Source organism: Zootermopsis nevadensis, unplaced genomic scaffold, assembly GCF_977971745.1.
Source record: "Zootermopsis nevadensis isolate Lab colony 2312 unplaced genomic scaffold, Znev_1.0 Znev_ptg000001l, whole genome shotgun sequence".
NCBI classification, from domain to species: domain Eukaryota; kingdom Metazoa; phylum Arthropoda; class Insecta; order Blattodea; family Termopsidae; genus Zootermopsis; species Zootermopsis nevadensis.
Window position 1 is genome coordinate 12,214,622 of NW_028259133.1, and position 21,529 is coordinate 12,236,150.

The window sequence follows — 21,529 nt, forward strand, 5'->3', positions numbered from 1 at the left end:
AGAAATTCTTGACACTGGCCTTCACTCTCCATTTTATTTTGCCGGTGGACATCGAGCTCTCTTCCTCTTGAAGAAAGAGTGAGGTAAGGGCATCGTATTTATTATTGCTTATAACATTTACAGGTTTTCATTTACATTTGTGAACTCTTGGAAGAGAATTAGGCTTGTCTTCTTTCTAACACAAATTCAATTTTGTATTCCATTGACTTCTGTTTGTTTACGGCATCATTTATAATCAAATAATTAAACAGTGTGGGATTCGAGTTTCTAAAGCAACAAGACATGTTAGTAGCCGAAATTCTTGATGAAACAGTTTAAACCCTTGAAAGCCTGGTGGTAAGTATATATACCACTTGCGTGCTTTAACAGTCAGTAGCTATTTATTATGCATTTGTCGGATTCGTTTGATTCTCAGAGTAAAGAGTGATAAATCGTATCCTTTAAATGCATTAACCGGTTGATCTTTGTAATGGTGAAGTGTAATGTTTTCTGTGCGGTACGGACTGAATTTTTCCAATGATATTTAGACGAACTTCGGCATCAAATGGTTTATAAATGGGGCCACTGTTACGAAAGATAATTCTGTCACTTTAGATTTCTTGATCCATGAACTTTGTTAGAGCTTTTGAGCGAGCTGCAAAGAATTCATTTTATTTTTATTAATAATTATCTGAATAAACTGAAATGCACTCCATTCTGTAACCGTCCACTGCTTAAATTCCAAGGTGCCGCTGGTTGACACCGTCCAGCAGCAGCCGTCCGGGGGTGGACGCGATGTTGGTGTTTCTAAAATGGAGAATGTTTTTAATTTGGGAGCATGTGATTGAGGCTGGGTATCCAACAATGCCTCGCAGATCTGAATTGAGTTTTCAGTTGCGAAACATTTCAGAAAATAATATCGGGAAGTACTTTCGCTCTTTCGGTTCGCTTCGATGTAGTGTGCGCCGGCCTTACTTCCACTGAATGTAATAGCAACCCAAAAAACTATTCTAAATTCTGAAGAAAGTGTGTCCATGGAGGACAGTCTTTCTAGAGTTACTGTTAGTCGCTAATATGATCTAGAAATTTCACGAATTTTATGGAACTCGAAGGTTCATTACTGTGTTCACAAGAACCGGCCACTGGATTTCATCTTCAGCCAGATGAATCTAGTTAGCACTCTCGCATTCTTGTTTCTTGAGGTCCATTTTAGTATTGTCCTCCCATCTACCTCTAGGTCTTGCAGTTACTCTTTTCATTTTGTAACTATGTGTTTATAACTGCAATAAATTAAGATTAAGGGTGAAAAATCGTACACAACCCTTCAGAAAAAGCTAACCAGTTACGTTATTTTCAAACCAGTTTAGTTTGTGATGCTGTTTAATGGCTGGCCTTAAGATGTTTAGAAACGAACATCAAATCGTATTCTTAATTGTCATAACAGTAAGCTCGGTGACAGCCTTGTGTCTGTACAACAGCGTTGAAAACAAATGATCGGTAATGTTTCGAAACATTTAGAACCATCTTCATAATTAAATATTCACCAATTATATTTTGTGTTTTGTTTTGACTCAGTTCTTTCTCTATGATCATATTTCTCTGTACTCCACTGATTCTACAATGGAATTACCTTCTGTAAGTCTGAAACAACCCGAGAACGGATAATTTCATACAAGTTGACATTGGAGAATTTTACGACATATTGTCGAGCTGTATCAATTTTAATTTGGATCGGACAATTTTAACGACTAACTCACATAAGAGCGTAATACTTATTTGAGTTTATCTCAAATATTTTCAAATAAATTTACGTAAACGGACTGCTTTATCTTACTTGGACAAACGTGAAAACGTTTCGCAAGCGAAGTAAAATAAAATCTAATTTACTTCGATAAACATTCATCGCAGTATTAATTAAAATTGATCATTAGAACTGAATGTGACGACGTGCACATTTCAGTATTTGTCTTCTAACTGGATACACCTTGTTTTATCTCACTACGTACCTTAAGCGGAATTCGTTCCAATGAAATAGCGGCCTGGCATAGGGAACAAATTCACTCTTTGTTTGGAGCGTTTCGGGCCAAAAAGCAGAAAATCACCCCGAAATTTTGTCATGTCCGTCCGTCCATCTAACTCTCCGGAAATAACATCGCACGAACTGCCTTACCGACATCAGTCGCGGATCTGAGTATTGTGTGGAACCTCTTATTTCAGTTGTATTAATTTTAAAGACTACATTGGAAGTTATAAATAAACTTTATCGGAAATAATTTGTCCTTTGAAATATTCAGAAGAGACTGAACAGGACCTATAAGGTACTTCTGTTATAAAAGTGTTACCATGTGCAAATTTAATTTAATATTTTAAGGATTGATGTTCCTAATTGAACGTTTATGCGTGCATTATGAGTCCTTTGATAGATTTCTATGAAAACTGATGAAAACTACTTCTGTTATGCAAGTATTAAGGTGTATCATGTCCCTTTGTCCATGTATGTGAATCGATTTCCATAAAATGACTATCTTATGTTATGGTACACCGAGTAGTCTTGTAGAAATTGACCGACGTTTGAGACGTACTTACTACCACCATCATCAGGGAGATAGTGATTATGGCAGTAAAAACCTTTGAATCGTTGGTCAATTTTTGCGACACTACTCGGTGCAATACCCAATATTCGCCGCCATAAGTACCTGGAATCTCGCTTTGATTTCCATTAAAATCAGTGCAAACGCCGACATTGCAACTACAAGCGTCTCCACTTTGTAGTTCTTAATTCAACATGACGTGATGGCAGTGCTACTTTTATTGCTTTGAAATTGTATATGGCGATGCTGTCTTAAAAATCGTATAGGTTTTAGGTTCAGACAAGATGTGAGTACGAATTACAAGACAGAAGAGAAAACGTCTAAATGCACTAATTAGGAATTGTAATGGTTGGTATCAGTTGGTATCATTTTTAACCCAGTTTTCATGATTATCTGTTCATTCCTATGGGTGCTAGGCCGTTTATCGAAGCAGAATAACTTGACTGTTGCTTGGCTAGGATACGGACCGAACGATTCTGAGGAGAAAAAGTATTGTAGTTGGGTAGTAGAAGGGAGTATCTCACAGGTAAGCCTACAACAAGCCGGTCCGGAGGGGTGTCGTCTGTATGACGCGAACAGCGTTCCAGGCGGGGAAAGAGGGAAGTACTGTGTGTGACGTCATTCAGCTCAGAGAGTTTCGTTGCAGGGAAAGGGGGCAAGGCCCGCTGTAGTCCATGTTCTCTGCCAACGAAGACTGTTGTGGAATCAGACGGCCATTAGGAGCCGCCGAGGCAAGCTGTGTGTAGATAGGTAATAGTAGTTAGTTTAGTCGTCTCTGATCTATTTGGTTTGTAACTCTCTCAACCGCTTACCAGTGCGCGAAAAGTCGATAGTTGAATCTCGAATTCAGAAGAAAACCCGGCGAAGTGGGTCAGAAAGTATAAACGTCGTTTGAGAATAGTGCTATCGCAAAATTATTACCCTGTGGTGCATCCAGTTTTAATTTTCCCTGGTATTTTTACTTCGGTCAGCGAATTAGCATCATCTAAGGTAAGTCTTGATGCAGCATTTTGATTTCCTAGGCAAATAAATTGAAACCGGCTTTTTGTTGGAATTAGTTATAACCTAGAAGCAGTTCACGTGCACGTGTGTGCAAGTCCGTTCCAGTGTTAAGATATCACATGGCAATAGTGAAGTCCATTTTATTGGTATATCTACAGCAAGAAGTATTAGATGAGTGATTTTTAATGTCAGACTGTTAAAGACAATCACCTGCTAGTAGATTCCACGGAAATCCTAATTTGAATGATGTAATCCATGTAGCATGAGAAGCTTCTAGTCCCTAAGCAGATCATGAAATTCTCCATGTTTTATTGAACCCAAGGTTCAGTATAATTCTGACGAGATCCCACCATTTTAGCTTATCTCGAGACAGTTGCTTACATTCCACTTCCTTACGTATTCTTAATTTTTAGCAATGATTTCGTATTAGCTTATGTCCAGGGCTTCAAGTTGGTTCCCTGGAGGTTTTCCGACTACAATTTTTATGCAAATAGCTTTTCTCCATTTGTCATTACATGCCCCGCCCATCTCACCCTTAGTGACTTGATGACCCAAATAACTTTTGTGAATTGTATAGATTATGTAGTTACTCACTAATGTAAATTTGGACGGAAATGTTTATGAATCGTAGAGAATTCCTTATTGGGGCAATCTTGGGCGTTTAAAAATATTACCAGTTTGTAGCATCGTTGGAAGGAATGAGAGAGACGGAAGATGAACAACAGTGCTATATTTGGGTTATATCCGCGGAAATTTCACGTGTAAAATTCCTATTTAGAATTGAGTTTTATTTTTATATATATATATATATATATATATATATATATATATATATGTGTGTGTGTGTGTGTGTGTGTGTGTGTGTGTGTGTGTGTGTGTGTATGCGTGCGTGCGTGCGTGAAAAATTCTGAAAAAAATTGTTTTTACAGAATTTGTTTCGCACATTAAAGTCTACAGAAATGCGACATAAATATGCATATATCTGCCATGTGAACTTGTTATAAATTAAATAAGGAAGACTGTTATCGGAATGAATCATCTGATTCATACTACGAAGATGAATCGTGGTGTCTTATTTAAATAAATTATTTTGGTACAAAATGCGCAAATATGGAACCTGTACAAAATAAGCTTGCCGCCTGTTTATCTGTGACACAATATAGACAGAAAAAATACTGTGGCATTATTTATCAAAATGTGAAAACTGACGTACAAATTGCGCGTGGCATGTTAAAAAGAATTCTGTTATCCTGTACCCACAACAAACCGAATTTACTCAAACTGACTCATGTGGGGAGTATTATCCTGAACTAGCAAGAAACATAGCATTTTTTTCAAATCGCATGTAGTGACAGTTTGTTTGACGTCCATGTATGTGGGCGAAATGAATGGAGGGCGTGGATGCCTTTTGTGCTCGAAAGTCCATGTTTTGTGTTACTTGATATGAATCCCATAAAATTTGTGATTATTTGCTATTTTTTTAAGAAAATATACAAGTTCCATGAGAGTAGACAGTTTGGCACTCTGAGTTACAAGTTAAACGTCGCAACGTTTTCAAACGGGGCAGTAACATTCACTACGAGGTATACAAAACAGTTAACACCACAGTCTTGCTCGGATGGGAGTACTGAGCTGTCTTCACTCGCCTGAGCTCCGTTCTTGTTGCAACGTTTCACGATATTGCAGTGACCTTGAAACTTGCATTTCGGTGGTTACTACTATTTCATGTTTCTTGTTGTTCTACATATGTAGAAACATCCTTGGAATCGGCATAGTTCAATCAGTAAAGCGGGCTGAATGACTGGGGTTAGAGTCCTGTCCGTTTTTTCCTTCCTTCTTCCCACTGCGTCAAGACCATTTCTGTGGGCCAACCGGCCTCCTGTCGAATGTTATTCACCCGGAAGAAAGTTGTCCGAGGGTAAAGGTGACCACGTAACTGACGAGTTACGTGCAGAGCTTTGTCTTCACTTATAAAAGTAAACGGCTGCAAGTCTGGACATGATCTTCAGTTTCTTGTACACAGCTGCAGCGTCCGGCTTATGAGCCCAACGAAATGTCAAGTTCTGCGCTCACTAGGTCGTTTTCTTACATTGATACGCCACTGCATATTTATGTACTGTTCTTAAGCGCGACGGCAAATTTGTGTACGTGTTTAACCAAGATTGAAAGCTTTCACGGCGGCAAATAATCGTTAACAAGGACGTTAAATTTACCACGTGGACTACGACGAAAGAAAAGTATGTACTGTTGTGATTATCAGTAACAAGTGTACATTGGAACATGGCAAACGTGATGCTCGCTGTATGCAGACGTTCGTTACAATTGAAAACTAAACGTCATAACGCTTATCTAAAATCCAGATTAAGATGTGTCGACTTGAAGCGATTACTATATACATTTCGTAATGACACTCTTAGATGGACTGAAAATTATGAAAACTTATCAGATTCTTTGAAGCGTTCAATGGAAGAATTGTCTGAATTCCGTAAAATAGAAACTCGAAGCTTAGAAACGGAATTCATACAAGCACGGGGTGAAGAAGATTTCGTGTGGCCTCCCTCTTATTGGTTGAAATATGTACAAGAATTGACGGTATTGAAATTCATGATGCTAAAACTGTTGCTTACAGGGAAATCAGTTGTCAAGTACAGACATCCATAGTATCGGCGAGCCGCGGGTTGAGAACATCTGGTCTTGTATGTGTTATCAGCTGAAAATGATTAACAGTTTAGTCGAAATGTGAAATGCATTTGCAAGAAAGAAATACAACCACAAATATATTGGCGTATGGGTTTATTTTTCTGGGAAGGCAATGTTGGGTGGAAAAAACTGTCATTCTACTGCCCAGGATAGTACAGTGACCTAGTAGCACGTGACATTGCCATTAGGGTGCTCCACTGACCACCCACACTTATGGGCGGTATTAGGATAGGCGTCAGTGTCTGTTATGCCACCATCTGAACGGATCCACTTATTATATCTGTACTAAACAAATCTGCTTTTTCTGTTCCTGTAACGTCATATTTTAAACTGCATAATGATGAGCTTAAAAATCTGTACTGCTCTCCCAGTATTGTCAGGGTGATTAAGTCGTGAAGAATGAGATGGGTGGGTCATGTAGCGCGCATGGAACAAGAGGTGTGCACCGGGTATTGGTTGGGAAGCCTGAGGGGAAGAGGCCGCTGGAGAGACCTAGACGTAGATGGGAGGATAATGTCAGGCGGGATCTATGGGAAATAGGAGTTGAAGGATTCTGGATTTCGTTGGCCCAGGACAGGGTCTGGTGGAGGGCTTTGGTTAATTCGGTGATGAACCTTCAGGTTCGGTAAGCCATCTAGTTAGTTAGTAATGCCATATTTTGAACCGTTTCCCTGTTGAGTGCAGAGAGCATAACTTTGTGTCGAAATGGTAACAGTCTACTGAATTTTCTGACGAACTCCCTCCTTCAGCCTTCGCTCGAAGGGACGGAAAATTTACGCTGTGGAATTTATGTGGAATGTAATAAACGTCACAAATTGTGATTCGCCAGACGCAGACAACGGCCAAGAATTTTAATTCGTCACAGTTGAGGCGCGTAATGGTCTGGAATGGCCATCCACTCATGTGACAAGTTGAAGCTAGTCTTCTGCCCTAGGTCAGCTCTGACTACAACCAGTGTTGCTGTTAAACTGGTAGAGTGTCAAGTTCTGTACTTACACGTGAGATTTATGTTATTTTTCTGGAAAACTTCTCTGTGCTAATCCGTGGTATTGATCGGAACTTCGATGTATTCGGAGGCAAGCCTTCTTCCATTTTAATTGAGTTTGGATCGTGTTGTTTTTTTCGACATTCTGTCTTATGATGCGGTTTCGATATATCGATATCCCGGTTAATATGTGTTTTGGAGAAGAATACTGTGGTTCAACGACCCACTTCTCGGGATGGTAAAGACTTACTTGGCGTGAAGTGATATATGAGGCGGTTAGGATGATGATATACTTGTGGGTTTTGACGCTGCATAGACTCGTAGGACGATACCGACGTTTCAGAGAAACATCTTGTCTCCATCTGTCCCCAAAAGTTTGGTATGTGCTTATGAGTCCACGCGGCGTCAAAACCGAGAAAAACGTCGTTGTTTTGATCAGGGGATTCTATGTGGCAAGCATTCACTTGAAACGCTGTAGATATCAAGGGTTCTCAAGGGTCATGATAATCTTGATGGGTGATTATGATCATATCTTTACATCAGAAAGACACTGTTTTAATCTGAAGCTTGAAGCATGTCGAAATAATTCTCCGGAATTGGGCGAACTTTAAAAGCGTTGTTGCTTCAGGTCTGTTTTCATTGTAGGTCGCAGATTAGAATTTGACTAACAACGTGGATATTTATGCAACTTTCGCATTGCCGTAATGCATTCCGTTCTTCGCCATCACTCCCCCCACTTTGGGGTTCCCCATTACGTAACTCGCGTAAATTGAAGTCATAGCAAGTCTGGGATATTATTCCTGGTACGTCCGGGAACAAAGTCTAACCCCTTCGCTCTTTTCCTCTCGCTCACTCTCTCTCACTCACTCACTCACACACGCACGCACGTACGCACGCACAACAGTCCATGCTTACAGTTAACAGTCCTGCATGACCACTGATACCACTTTTCAGAAGGCCTGAGATTTTTATTTTATTATTATTTATTTTTGACTGCAAATGGGTTTTTACCCGGTGGCAGTGGTCCTACAATAAGACACAAAACAATGAGACAGAACAAAACAATAAGACACAAAAAACATAAGACACAACAAAAACAATGAGACACAACAAAACAACACACCACACTCAAAATAAAACAACTCATAAGATTACAAAACCATATAACCTAAAGTAGGCCTACGCATAAAATTGAGCTCGGTGATGGCGGTAGGCAGTCAGATTTGCTGATTTAACTTCTTCATCCTGAGCCCAATAAAGCGACGAATCAGAGGTTAACCCCCGATCTAAGAATATGCTGGCCGATCTGGTCTATCGCCTATCGGAAGCAATGACATGGCATCAGAGGAATGGCTAGTGACCAGGTAATATCAAAGTACTCGGAGAACTACCTCTCTCATTGCCGCTCTGTCTTCTTATTCCATATTGGCCGCCAGTGACAATGAAATCGAGAAGCTGACAGGACAATCACTACTTTCACCTCAGTTCCTATTCTACACTTTGCTTAAAACTCGCTTACTACTATAACCTAACTAGACGGAGAGGAGTCGTTGTTCAAACATCTGGATTTCTTAAGCTCCGTTTTTTGGGACCACCTGATTATTAAAAACTTGCACGAACAACCATTGCACTCTACTCTATTGCCTGCTTACGGACACCAATTTTATTCCCCTACCTGTAAATTTTGCTTTATGTATGTAACCCTTCTGGGAACAACCACCCATTATGTTCTGTTGTGAAGATGGCTGTCTTCTGGGTTGTTGCCCCGGGTAGTCAGGTCCTTGCTGCTTCCATCATCAGGCCAAGATAATCATCCTGATGATGGAGGTTGCAAGGACCCCTGAAACTTCGGCGAGCTTCTACCAGACTACACGGCACAACCCAGAAGACATCTCGTTTTCGTCTTCTTGGAGTTCTGTTTAAGCATACAGACTTTGCTGTTAACTCACCCACTCAGACGGTGTGCATGACAGGAGTTCTAAAAAAATTACCATGCTGACTTGCTTGTATTGGCTTGTTGGGAGCTATACTTTAAAATACGAACCTGTTCTACTAGATTTAGGCGTACTTTTTACTTAATCATCCGCTGCCTCGTACTCGTGTGCTAGTTAATTTAGTGAGGAGGCATTCAAGTGCCGTGTTGTGCATGGCTCTTCCTTCTTTCCACACTTCCTGACCAGACAGGAACCGATCGAAGGAAGTTTTACATCTAAAACTATGGACGAAAGTCATTTTGTTCAGCACTCCCTGTATACGCTGCCAGTTTTCCTTGTTAATAACTAACTCCATACGGCTTTTCAGGAGCTGACACGTTCTCAGTTTACCAAATTCACTTTATACCTCTCATGCGTCCCAAAGGTTCATCATTCTGTACTCAAGAGCTGTCCATTGTATGTTGTCCTGAGCCAGTTGAATCCAATGCACATCCTCACGTTCTTAAGATTCTTTTAAATATTCTCCTAGCTATGCATAAATCTCCCGTGTAGTTTCAAATAAAATTTTGTGTATAGTTCTTGTGTGTCTGTTAGTACTACATATCTCCCCCCATCTCAATACTCTTCGATATGACCGCTCTCTGACGAAGAGTACAAAATATGAAACTCGCTGTTTCGTAATATCTCTGTCCTTCAGTTACTTCTCAGCAGTCTGCACTTTGTGTTTTGTATTATCCAATAAAACGGGGGTTGTCAATGACTTAATTACCGAGGGCCTTAGAAAAAGATGAATACCTTATATCATGGACAGTAAGCCAAACTATCTTTAACTTAAGTAGTATAGCTGGTATTTACTTGAAAACGAACAAGAGCTGTATTTCTGCATACAACAGTTTACCTCTAGCTTTCAGACAGTTGTGATTTCAAGTAATTGTTAATTTGACAAAACTTCAGTTATTAATACCACATAAATCTTCACATTGTTTTCTTAAACGTCACCTAGGTCGAACAACGGAACAGTGTATCTTAGCAGTAAAGCTGTTTTAACGTTATACGCCTACATTGTTTTGTTTTTGTTTCATCAAGTTAATATGCGATTTGTTTGCTGTTACACGCAGAAAATAATCGTCAGTGTTATTCGATAGCAGAAACGTTTTGCCCTTGTCGCGTTGGCTGACTCCCAAAGCATGAGTCGGGCTGCTTGGAAAGGTTGCGACGGCCAGAAGCGGACCTCATGTTGCGATCATCATCGCCCTGATGACGGAGGCAGCAGGACCTCTGAAACGTTGGTGGACATCTACCAGATTACACGGTGCAACAACTCAGAAGACAGAAATCTTCACCCCGTGGTCTACCGTGTTTTTTATTGCCAACAGCAGATTTCAAACATTGAAGGTTCTTCATTTGTATAGCGTTCTACCAATTGTGGTAGCCTATTCGGATTTATATATTCGCGCATTTTAATGTTTACAGACGCGACTTCCTTTGCAAGAGGCAAAGCTGCAGTGGTATCGAAATGTTTTCAAGTTTTGCTCTCTACCATCGCCGTATTTTCATGATAACATTTATGCACAGCCGCAAAAAAATTTCAAAAATGTGTCTCTTAGCTTCACCAGTTGAGTCTGTATAGATGCAGTAACTCGAGAATGACAACTTATTTTGGCGTATTCTGATACTGGGAAGTTTTTATAAAATTTGACTCCTGATTATCTGGGTTGATTGGGAAATATATTTTTTTTTCGGAAAATCGAAACCACGAATAATCCTCAAAAATGAAAGAAAAACGCGCAGATTTATCAAATGCCCAAGTTATTTACAGACATACACCACTTCAATGTTTAAAGGTTTACTAATGGCAGAAAGAATTTTATATAAAATTTAATACAGCACATAACTACTTGTTAAAAATGGTTCCAACGGATAATAATAACGTTATAATGTCGTAAACTTAAGGTTTAGCAACAGTTGATTTATATTTTTCGTTAAATAATATGTCATAATTGTATCTATTCCAAACTTTACAGATGTTCTAACTTTTACAATATATTTTCTAAATTAATTAATGCTGAGGCCTGGTGCACTGTAGCACAAGGTCAGGCAGTGCCATGTTGCGAGTGTGGTTCATTTGTAGTCCGTTTGTGCTGAGAGGTGGCATAAAGATGGTCGCTACACAACAGGTTTACACCGTGTACGAGCAATATCCATGTCCAGCATTGCAGAATTTCCTTAATAGTTGATCGTTCTTTGAGGACGCTCCAGTGATTTTGTTCGCTTGCTGATATGCGTGCATCAACAGCACTGGTGCTTGTAAAACAGTTCTGTGTACAGTACGTGTGAATAATACTCGAAAAACTTCGAGGGCCGGACTGAATTTCTTTGCGGGCTGTCTTCGGCTCTCAGGCCATTGTTTGAGTGATGTCCCGCACTTGGCGTATTGCGGTCTTGTCGTTGTTTAGCTACAGGGTTTCCCACGTCTTGTTTGGTCGTTCTATGAAAAGAAATACAATTAGCACTTCCTACCAAAATAATACGACTTATAATAACAAACATGCAAGGTTCCGGTTAACAAAACCAACCAACGCCTCGACTAACTGTTTACAATTCCTCTTTCTCCGGAACGTTGGTGTCTACCTACGAGTCAACACGGTGTTACATTTCGAACAACTTCGTTAAATAGACGACTTTTCGACGTAATTACGTCTATGAGGAAGGGTCATTCGGCAAAAAAGTGGAACGAAAAAGGGGAACGAAAAAATGTAACTTCATTGTTATGTTACCTAGGAAACGCCGTCTGTTTACTCGGCATTGTGTTACATTACAGGCTTCAACAATCCTGATTATAGAATAACTGCAGCTGAAAAGGGAGGTGATATCTGTGCGGCAGAGTGTATGGTCAATGGTGAAAAAGTTTTAATTGTAACCCTGTATATTTGTAACCACACACCTATTGATGATTATAAGAGATTTATTTTGAGTCATTTGAGAAATTATACAAAGATGTTTTCAGTTATGGCCACTGAAGATCCTAATACAATGCCGATAATATTGACAGGAGATTTTAACATTGATTTAAAGAAGGAGGAAAATCAAAGCTTTGTCACATTTATGGAGGAAACGTTTGGCTTAATGTTGATGTCAAATCCTGAATGTAGTACTACTAGATCAAAATCTTGTATAGATATGGTGTTTGCACGAAATGTTGATACTCTAAAGTGCACAAATTTTATAACATATTTCAGCTACCACAGACCCATCTTAAGCGTAACTAATTGAAGTTAAATAAACAATGTCTTAATCAAACTTTACTCAATTGTAAAGCATGTATAAAGTAAATATTTAGAATAAAGCCAATATATAATCTTCCTTTCCGTATAGACGTATTTACGTCAAATTCTCCGGAACCGTGGTTCCACTGTCACTTTTAAACTTGTTTACTAGCAACATAACTGCTTTTATAAATCAATACAAAACCGGTTTTTGCATTACAAGTTCGTAATCAGTGACCATATGATAATTGTAGCCAGGCTTGTGGTGTTTTATGTGAAGATGTGTCGCGTCCTGTTCGGGACTTGGCGACTCTGTGAAGAATCATTTCGAGGGGAAATCATCAACAGAAATTATACTGACTTGTATAATTAGAGCTTTAAGTAATTGCTTGTATACAGGACATCAGAACTCGAGATTCTGCCTTCTGTCGACATTAGCAACACACTCCACAGATGACCTGTGATTGATTACTTCCGTAGCTTTTCCTCGTCTCAGCCAACTCTAGGGAAGCGTGTACAACCCATTTCTGTTGTGGGGGCGGCCTACCCACTCATTACTCTAAATGATATAGTGATTATGAACTAATTGGTTGGCGGAGAGGATGAGAAAGGAAATCGGCATAACGATAATGACCGGGGATCGAGTGAGGTTCCAGTGTCTTACCGCGAGACCACCAGAACACAAGTCCCACAGTGTAAGATCCTGCAAGTGTGTAATTGACCTTGCAGAGAATCTGGAGATAAGTTGTTTTGCACCACACTCGCCTAGAATTCGTAGTGGCAGACGGGGAGTATTGAACGCTGTAGAAGTTAGGCCAAAGGGTGGTCAAACACAGCACTATATCAAACAACCATGTGCCTTTATCTGGGGCAGCTCGCGGGCATGCGCAGTACATATCGGGGTCGTGGCAGCTAGAATCCGTCCCTTTTCATTCAGACATGCGACACTTAGGGCGGTATCGCACTAGGATGCCAACGGGAGGCCGTGGCGCAGCTGCCAGCATCTCGGCCAAACTTAATGCATTAATTTAGTAGTCATATAACGCACCTGGCATCCGGCTGGCAGCGCTTCCAACTTGACATCGCTGCCAACCAAGATGCCAAGTTCAAATGCTACTGGCATCGCTGCCAAGGCCAAATCAACATCACATGACAGTCTGGCCAGTCCATTGACGTCCGTGCTTGTATGTGCTTGTGTGTATTTCTGTTTCTTCCAAACATGGATAATTTCGACACCGAAAGATTGATAATTGAAATTCAGTCCCGACCATCACTATGGGATTCATCTTATTGAATACGCAAACCGGAACTTGAAAAAAAGAAACTGGGTAGAACTTGTGGAAATATTTGGAGGAGATTTATTTACAGTAGAAAATAAATAATTAGCTAAGAAGTGTTTCTATGGCTTTATTTGTGGGGCCGCTTTCCAATATGGCAACTTGATTTTTAAGTTTTTTTGTTTAGCAATCTATATATCTATCTATACGAGGTGCGCTCGAAAGGTTTCCAGACTGCGCGTATAAAAACCCGTACACTTATCTCAGGTATTAAATTCATCCATCACTCTCGAAGTAGTTCCCCTGGGAGTGAACACAACGATCCCAGCGCCGCTGCCAAGCCTGGAAGCATCCCTGGAAATCTTTCTTGTCTTTTCCCTCGACCTTCGGTGTAGAAGCAACATAGCGCCTCGTAGTGTCTGGTTGTGCGTGTTGTTTGGTGCCTGTATTTGGGTATCAGTCGATCGTTATTGGGGCACACGTGCTTGGGCCTTGTACATACAATAAATAGAGTAAAACCTTAGATTTCTAAGACAAGTTTAGAAAATAATCTTCTGGGTTGTTGCGCGCGTAGTCTGCTGGTTCTGTGGAAATGTCAAATCCTATAAAGTGAAATATGTTAATAACGGAATCCGTGTTGAGACTAATACAGATGATAAGCACCTAAATTTCCCGTCAAGAATGACGGGAAATCCTGAATTGGTAAACACACACAGTTATAAATATTTTTCAATAAGGCCAAAAATCCCTTAACAGCATTACCATGGCAACGGTTATAAGAACACGTATTCATAAATATATCCCACAAGGTCTAAAAATACTTTAACAGCAAATGATCACTAACATTTGACTGTTATATAAATATATAATTTAATTCTTAATGAAGGAAGGGACAGAGAAAATCCTAAAGTATTTTTACAAGTACCCCGAGGCCCTTTCGAAAAAGGAACTGACCAAGCTGTAGCCCGGTTCTGTCCAAAGCCTGCTAAGAAAGCTCTTCTGCACTCGTTGTATGTCTCCGTAATTCGACTCTTACGGCGCTAAGTGACGTAAGGTAAAAGATATTTAAGTCGAGTGAATTTGTCCGCCGTGGGACTGGGTCATTCTGCCATTATGCCATGCGTTTGTGAAGAAAACGGCATGTGTCTGGAAGTAAATGAGGAAGTGAGCTGACAGACTCACGGTGAACAGAAAACAAATTTGGAGCGGTAATGTACTGTACACATTGTCGCATTGTCTACATCCGTAATTGTAATGCAAATGAACTAGTGTAAAAATTCCTTTGGAATTCAACGGGAAATTATTTATTTAGTATCTTCATTCCTCTTTCCCTTGCTTTCGTTCCTTTATCCATTCCGTCATTCCTGCCTACCTCCTTTCCTTTATCCTTGTCGTATTTGCCTCGTTCCTTCCGGAACACACCGTTACAGAATAATCATACAAAATTTCTTAAATACGAAATGCTGCGTTAATGATTATTAAAGCACGTGGTATATATAATTACCACAGACCTCAGGGCTAATGTCTCTAATAAGATATTCGTTAACTGAGTTATAAATACGTATAAGGTTTACATGCGTCATGTTTGTGTTTTTGATTAAAATATATAATAAAATTCAGGTCAATACACAAAACTTTATTTGGATGTTAAAATTTAAAATTTAAATGTTAAAATTTTAAATTTTAAATTTGCGCCATTCATCACTATAAGGATGTTACATTAGAGCGCTTTCATTCATTCCACAATATGTTTCGATGTAATACATCATCTTCAGGTGTTGTTTTTTAAAACTATTTTATATTATAATGCATGCCTTTCAATATATTCATTATTGTAACATGTGTTCCGCTGATCCTCCCGTTTTACGCATCTTATGTTTGTTTTGATTATTCATAAGTCGTGTTGTGTGGTGTATCACGTCTGCTCGGGTTGACTGTCTGTTCATGGACTCCATGGAGTGGAGCAGACGTGATACACCATACAACACGACTTATGAATAATCAAAACAAACATAAGATGCGTAAAACGGGAGGATCAGCGGAACACATGTTACAATAATGAATATATTGAAAGGCATGCATTATAATATAAAATAGTTTTAAAAAACAACACCTGAAGATGATGTATTACATCGAAACATATTGTGAAATGAATGAAAGCGCTCTAATGTAACATCCTTATAGTGATGAATGGCGCAAATTTAAAATTTAAAATTTTAACATTTAAATTTTAAATTTTAACATCCAAATAAAGTTTTGTGTATTGACCTGAATTTTATTATATATTTTAATATAAATACGTAATTATTGTGGATTTTGCATAAATAACTTCCAGCAGCGGCCTCTAGTTTTCGTACATTTACTTTAAAATTTTAGTTGTGTGTATTTAAATATAAATTGCTGCATTTTAGTTGCTGAGAAGGAAGGGGGGTGTGTGTGAAAATTTAGCATCATTTTAAGCATGACTTAAAATGAAAATTACTAATTTACAGTGTCCCTAAGAAAATCTGAATTTATTATAATAGGTTCAGATAATTTTACTACATGTCTATAGGTTTGTGATTCCTATGCGACATTTAAATGTCTGCATCTTTCTTAGGGTCGTGTCCAATGACTGGCTTTTGTACGAGCGATGTTGAATCTCTTCGAGTTTTAATACCAACTGTATAGATCTGTAGGACAGAATCTAAGTACCATATACCTTATTATACTGAAATATTTCATTGTGTTTACTGAAACCAGTTAATGAAATATGAAAGTGATTTCGTGACAGCCTGGAAAATGTCACCGCCATTCTGACTTGGAAGTGGAATGCCGGATTTATATCTTATCGGTTTCACACTGTTTTGAGTACAATGCCAGATTAATTATATCTTACAGATATCACACTGTTTTAAGGAAGTACGTTCAGAAGTATGATTCATGATTCTGTAACCTTGCTACGTGGGTTGGTTGAATAAACGCGTACTCTTGGAGGCCTGAAGCTTGCGTAAATAATATTTATAAATCGGTCTGTGTCTCAAACAAAATACAATGCATGTCCATTGAAAAGATCAATTGGTTGATGCTGTTTGGGAAATGATAGTGGTACGTATTGTTATCTATACGCCTCAAAGGGTTAAAATGGCACTGAAAGGTACAAACAATGACTGAAAAATCACATTGTAGTTTTCGTCTTGCCCGTTGTAAGGCGATTCGTGTATGGCTTTAGTTAAAAGACTCAAAAAATTATTGTAAAGAAAGTGTGAAACAGTTGTGCTTACTTAGAAATTCTATTAGCTTTCCACAGTTCTGTCTTGCTCATAGCTTAGTCCATTCTTTTTATATTTTTCATCCACAGCTACTGAATAAGTAAAGTAGAAAAGTGATAACATCGCTCCACGTGTCTGTTCCAACAAAAGAAACACGCAATTTCCCTGTGAAAACGTTACACAAACACTGTTGGAGCTCGTATGAGCACTCTGGATGAAAGACTGAATTGTTACCAAACGATTCTCTTGTGCTGGGAGTTTAGATATTCTTTAGAACGATTTCTATGCTGATGCGCTGTTTTCTGATTGAACTAACTCCGTCGTGCAGATTCCTTAAGAAGCTAAGTGTCGTTCATGTGATAAATAAATTAATTATTTTCTCTGGAATTGGAAGCTTTATTTTCGTGTTTACAAGAGCTCGTCACTGGACCCTATCCTGAGGCAGCTGAATTTAGTCAAACTCGATTTTATTATTTAAGGTTAATTAATGTGTGTCAGTGTTTCCCAAATGATGTAGTTCCTTCAGGGTTTCCAACCATATTTTTATGCATTTATTATCTATTACAGCCGTGCTACATGCCCTGCCAGCTTTGTTCGCCTTGATTTGATCGGTCTAATAAAATTAGGTGAAGGGGTTTAGCCTGATTCTGTTTTTTCTTATCATGGAAAATTCAGCTTTCTATAAAGGTTGCAATGCAGGGAAATTGTTTATCCTAGACAGTTAAGTTTTTTGAAGCGAAACAATTTACTACAGAAACCGCGTTGTTATTATCAGTTTAATGTAAACTCGCTTTTTCGGTTGTCTGTTGGAATTTTTTGACGTAAATACGTCTATAAGGAAGGGTCATTCGGCAAAAAAGTGTTACGAAAAAGGGAAACGAAAAAGTGTAACTGCATTGTTATGTTACCTAGGAAACGTCATCTGTTTACTCGGCATTGTTGTGTTACATTACTGCCGTCAACAGTCCGCTTTCGTTATTGCGAAAAGAGCTTAGGTGTGAATCGTTTGTAGAAGAAGTGCGTCGTGGAGTAGATAATTTTGTGCTGGTAAAAACGGTTTACAATATCACAAGCACTTATCTTATATAAGAATTATTAAGTAATCTATTGTTGCGTTAATTTGTTGCGTGATACTATGTACAAGATGGATGACATTGAAGCTAAAAGACTCCATAAAGAAGAATATATGAGACAGTGCAGAAAACGTAAAAAAATAGAAGTATCAAATAATTAACCTAAAGTTCCCCCCCCCCAAAAAAACTACCAAAAACTAATGCTGAATGTATAAGGGAATGCAGAAATCGCAAGAAGCAATTAGTACAAGTTAATGCTTCCACATCATTAGCAAGTACAAGCGTTCCTACAAGAATCGCACAACCAAGGTATGACAATGCAACAGAATATTTTCATAAGCATTTTAATGAAAATAGATTTGGATACGCTTGCGATGTATGTGATCGGTTATGGTTTGAAAAATATTTGAAACAAGTTACTGAAGCCATTTAGATACATTGAGTAAGGAGTTTGTAAATGAAAATGTATCACAATTTAAGGTATGCACAACATGCTGGCTATCTTTAAATAAGCAGCAAATACCTATATTGTCTAGGAGTAATGGATTTGTGTATCCACATTACACCACTGATTTGCCTCCTCTAGATTGCATAAGCGAAAGATTAATATCTCCCAGACTTCCATTTATGCAAATTAGGAGGTTAAGACATCGATTGGGTGCATTTGGGATACTGGGACAAGTAATCAATGTTCCAGTAGATGTTAATAATATGGTAACGCTACTACCTAGAGAATTGGACGATGATTACAGTTTCAACGTCCATATAAAGAGAAACTTGATTCACAAATCTACGTATCTGGAAGGAACTGTGAAGAAAGATACAATAAAACGTTGGCTTACTTATTTGATTAATACTCCATTGTACAAACATTACAATATTAGAATTAACGATGCATTTTTCCAAAAACAAGAAACTACTGAAGAAGAAAATAAATGGATAGAAGACATAGAATTGTCAAGTGATGTAGAATTGCTGCTAGCTCAACAGCAAACTCTCTTGTGGAATGAGGATAAATACTTGGAAATTGCTCCTGCACAAAGTAAGACACCCTTATCCATCATATACGATGAACACGCAGAAGAGTTATCATTTCCAGGCATCTATTTAGGAAGATCGAGGCAATTTAAAGAACATCACAAGGTAACACCATTCATGATGGCAACCAGCGAAATTCGACGTAGCGATAGAAGAGGTGTAACACCTCAACACATATTATACATGGCAATGAAAATAATGCGGTTGCGAGTTAGCGAAGGCTTGCACAACACGTTCAAATGTATAGGAGAAACAGATAACATTACCATGTTGTAACGTAAATACGTCTATAAGGAAGGGTCATTCGGCGAAAAAGGGAAACGAAAAAGTGTAACTGCATTGTTGTTACCTAGGAAATGTCGTTTACTCGGCATTGTTGTGTTACCTAGGAAACGTTACTTGGCATTGTGTTACATTACTTTCGTTATTGCGGCAAGAGCTTAGCTGTGAATCGCATGTAGATTAAGTGCGTAGTGGACTAGGTAATTTTGTGCTGGTAAAAACGTTTTACAATATCACAAGCACTTATCTTATATAAGAATTATTAAGTAATGTGTTGTTGCGTTAGTTTGTTGCGTGATACTATGTACAAGATGGATGACATTGAAGCTAAAAGATTCCATAAAGCAGAATACAAGGTCTTAAAAAAAAGAGAGAGAGAGAGAGACTGTGCCTATAACTCTTTTTATTTAACAAATTCAGAAAATCAACTACGATCACCTTCAAAATAGTTCCCTTCTCAGTTGACACACTGCTGCATATGATGCTGCCAACGTTCAAAGCAATTCCGCAGGTCATAATCTGTAAGGCTGTTGAGGATCTCCGCCATTTTTGTTTTCACATCTTCTAGCGACAAAAAATGGGTTCCTTTGAGCACCGACTTCATCTTTGGGAAGAGGTAGAAGTCGCAGGGAGCGAGGTCTGGCGAATAGGGTGGGTGGTCAAGCACAGTGATGTTTTATTAGCTAAAAACTGCCTCACAGACAAGGCATCTGACAGAATTTTTGGAACTATTTTTGCACAAACCTTTGTCATGTTCAAATCTTCCCTTAGAATTCGTCGAACACTTTCCTTGTCCGAATTGACTTTCTCAGCTACTGCTTGAACATTCAACCTTCGGTCTTTTCGAATCACATCTCGCACTTTTTCAATGTTGTGATCGGTAACAGCTGTGGGTGGACGTCCTGGGCGATCATCATCTTTCACGCATTCTCTGCCTTCCGAAAATCGTTTGTGCCATTCAAGAACGTGTGCACGAGACATGCAATCTTCACCGTAAGCCTCAGTTAATAATTGAAAAGTTTCCGTTGCGGATTTCTTCAGTTTAACAAAAAACTTGATGTTAACACGTTGTTCACTTTTGCATTTTCCGGCCGATGGTAAAAACACGTCTGTACAAAAACACTCGTCCGCTGCTACTGAGTGAAGCACACAAGTTGAAACTTGCGTCACTGGTAGACAGATCAAGGTCAAATGTGGTCTGCTTATTTTGCCCTCACCATAATTGTTTGCCTACTTGCAGCATCAGTCTCGTTATTTTTGTGGCAGACCTCGTATATGAGACAGTACAGAAAACGTAAAAAAAGAAGTATTAAATAATGAACCTAAAGTTTCCCCCCCCCCCCAAAATACCAAAAACTAATGCTGAATGTATAAGGGAATGCAGAAATCGCAAGAAGCAATTAGTGGAAGTTAATGCTTCCACATCATTAGCAAATACAAGTGTTCCTACAAGAATCGCACAACCAAGGTATGACAATGCAACGATACAGAGTTGCTATGCAGCCCTTTTAACTACTGTGCCGTAAACTCAGATGGATTCAGATGTGTGCAGCCATCATCCCGAACAGGAATTTACATCCTGACAAATTTAAGATGCATGTAAAAAGGCATGTTTTGGGACGTGTTCCATGAGAAATAGGCAAGGAAACGGTGGCTTGTACACACGTATCCTTCGCAGGTCTCTGACAGAGCTTGAACATGAATCCTTTATGTTGCTGTCAGCCTTAAAATATAATGTATGAAGTCTTGTCATGAATGTCGTGTTTGCAAAAATAAGTTTAAAATAATGGAATAATCCATTCGAAATGTGTGTATATGCGAAATAATTCTTGACTTAACAAAGTCAAAGAGGTATGGAGAATGTTTATAAATAAAATATACCATTTTATAAAGAAAACTCCGTATGTGTTTATATTTACTTGCATATCAACATGTCTGGACGTCCGGGGTTCGAAGACAGATTTTGCTCTAGCCTCTGCGTCCGGACCGACTCTGGGGTCCACCTAGACTGCCACTGGGTACTGGGGTCCTTTCCTAAGGGTAAAGCTCGGCCGGGGCGTGACGCTGACCACTTACCCTACCTAGTGCCGAGGTTAAGAATGAGTAGGAGCTGTACTGCTCTCCCCCAAGTGCCCATAGGGCGTATAGCGG

At 39.0% G+C, this 21,529-nt stretch overlaps 2 protein-coding genes across 12 annotated transcripts in view; one reads left to right on the forward strand and one right to left on the reverse strand.

Moving 5' to 3' along the window:
* The window catches only part of LOC110829941 (very long chain fatty acid elongase AAEL008004), a 124,843-nt gene that overhangs the window by 26,807 nt on the left and 76,507 nt on the right, over positions 1 to 21,529 (forward strand). Inside the window, exon 1 of one of the 3 annotated variants that reach the window (XM_022064185.2) lies at positions 64 to 83. The exons of 1 other annotated variant lie outside the window; for it this stretch is intronic. The gene's annotated coding sequence lies outside the window, so the exon portion shown is untranslated. Of the gene's footprint in view, positions 1 to 63; positions 84 to 3,226; positions 3,561 to 21,529 lie in introns of those variants that run through there. One more of the 3 variants, XM_022064183.2, reaches the window with a different exon arrangement.
* Positions 8,221 to 20,500, reverse strand: LOC147875196 (protein GVQW3-like). Of its 9 annotated transcripts, none has more exons than XR_015533678.1 (3): positions 19,817 to 20,500; positions 13,991 to 14,177; positions 8,221 to 11,679 (listed from the first exon to the last, which is right to left on the reverse strand). XR_015533678.1 is itself a non-coding variant. In XM_087343028.1 (3 exons), exons 1-2 carry the CDS (start codon positions 20,357 to 20,359, stop codon positions 13,998 to 14,000), a joined length of 417 nt encoding a protein of 138 aa, XP_087199154.1. In that variant the 5' UTR covers positions 20,360 to 20,500; the 3' UTR covers positions 8,221 to 11,679; positions 13,991 to 13,997. The 9 variants fall into 9 exon arrangements, 2 of the variants coding, with proteins under 2 accessions (XP_087199154.1, XP_087199161.1); XR_015533677.1 differs by having other exon boundaries at positions 13,991 to 14,225; XM_087343028.1 differs by having other exon boundaries at positions 20,123 to 20,500.

Excerpts from the sequence above, each read along its gene's own strand:
- LOC147875196 (XM_087343028.1), bottom strand. The coding sequence starts at position 20,359 with ATGTCTCGTGCACACGTTCTTGAATGGCACAAACGATTTTCGGAAGGC. Across the intron at positions 14,178-20,122 it reads AAGATTTGAACATGACAAAG|GCACCAAACAACACGCACAA; the intron begins GTTTGTGCAAAA and ends ACCCAAATACAG.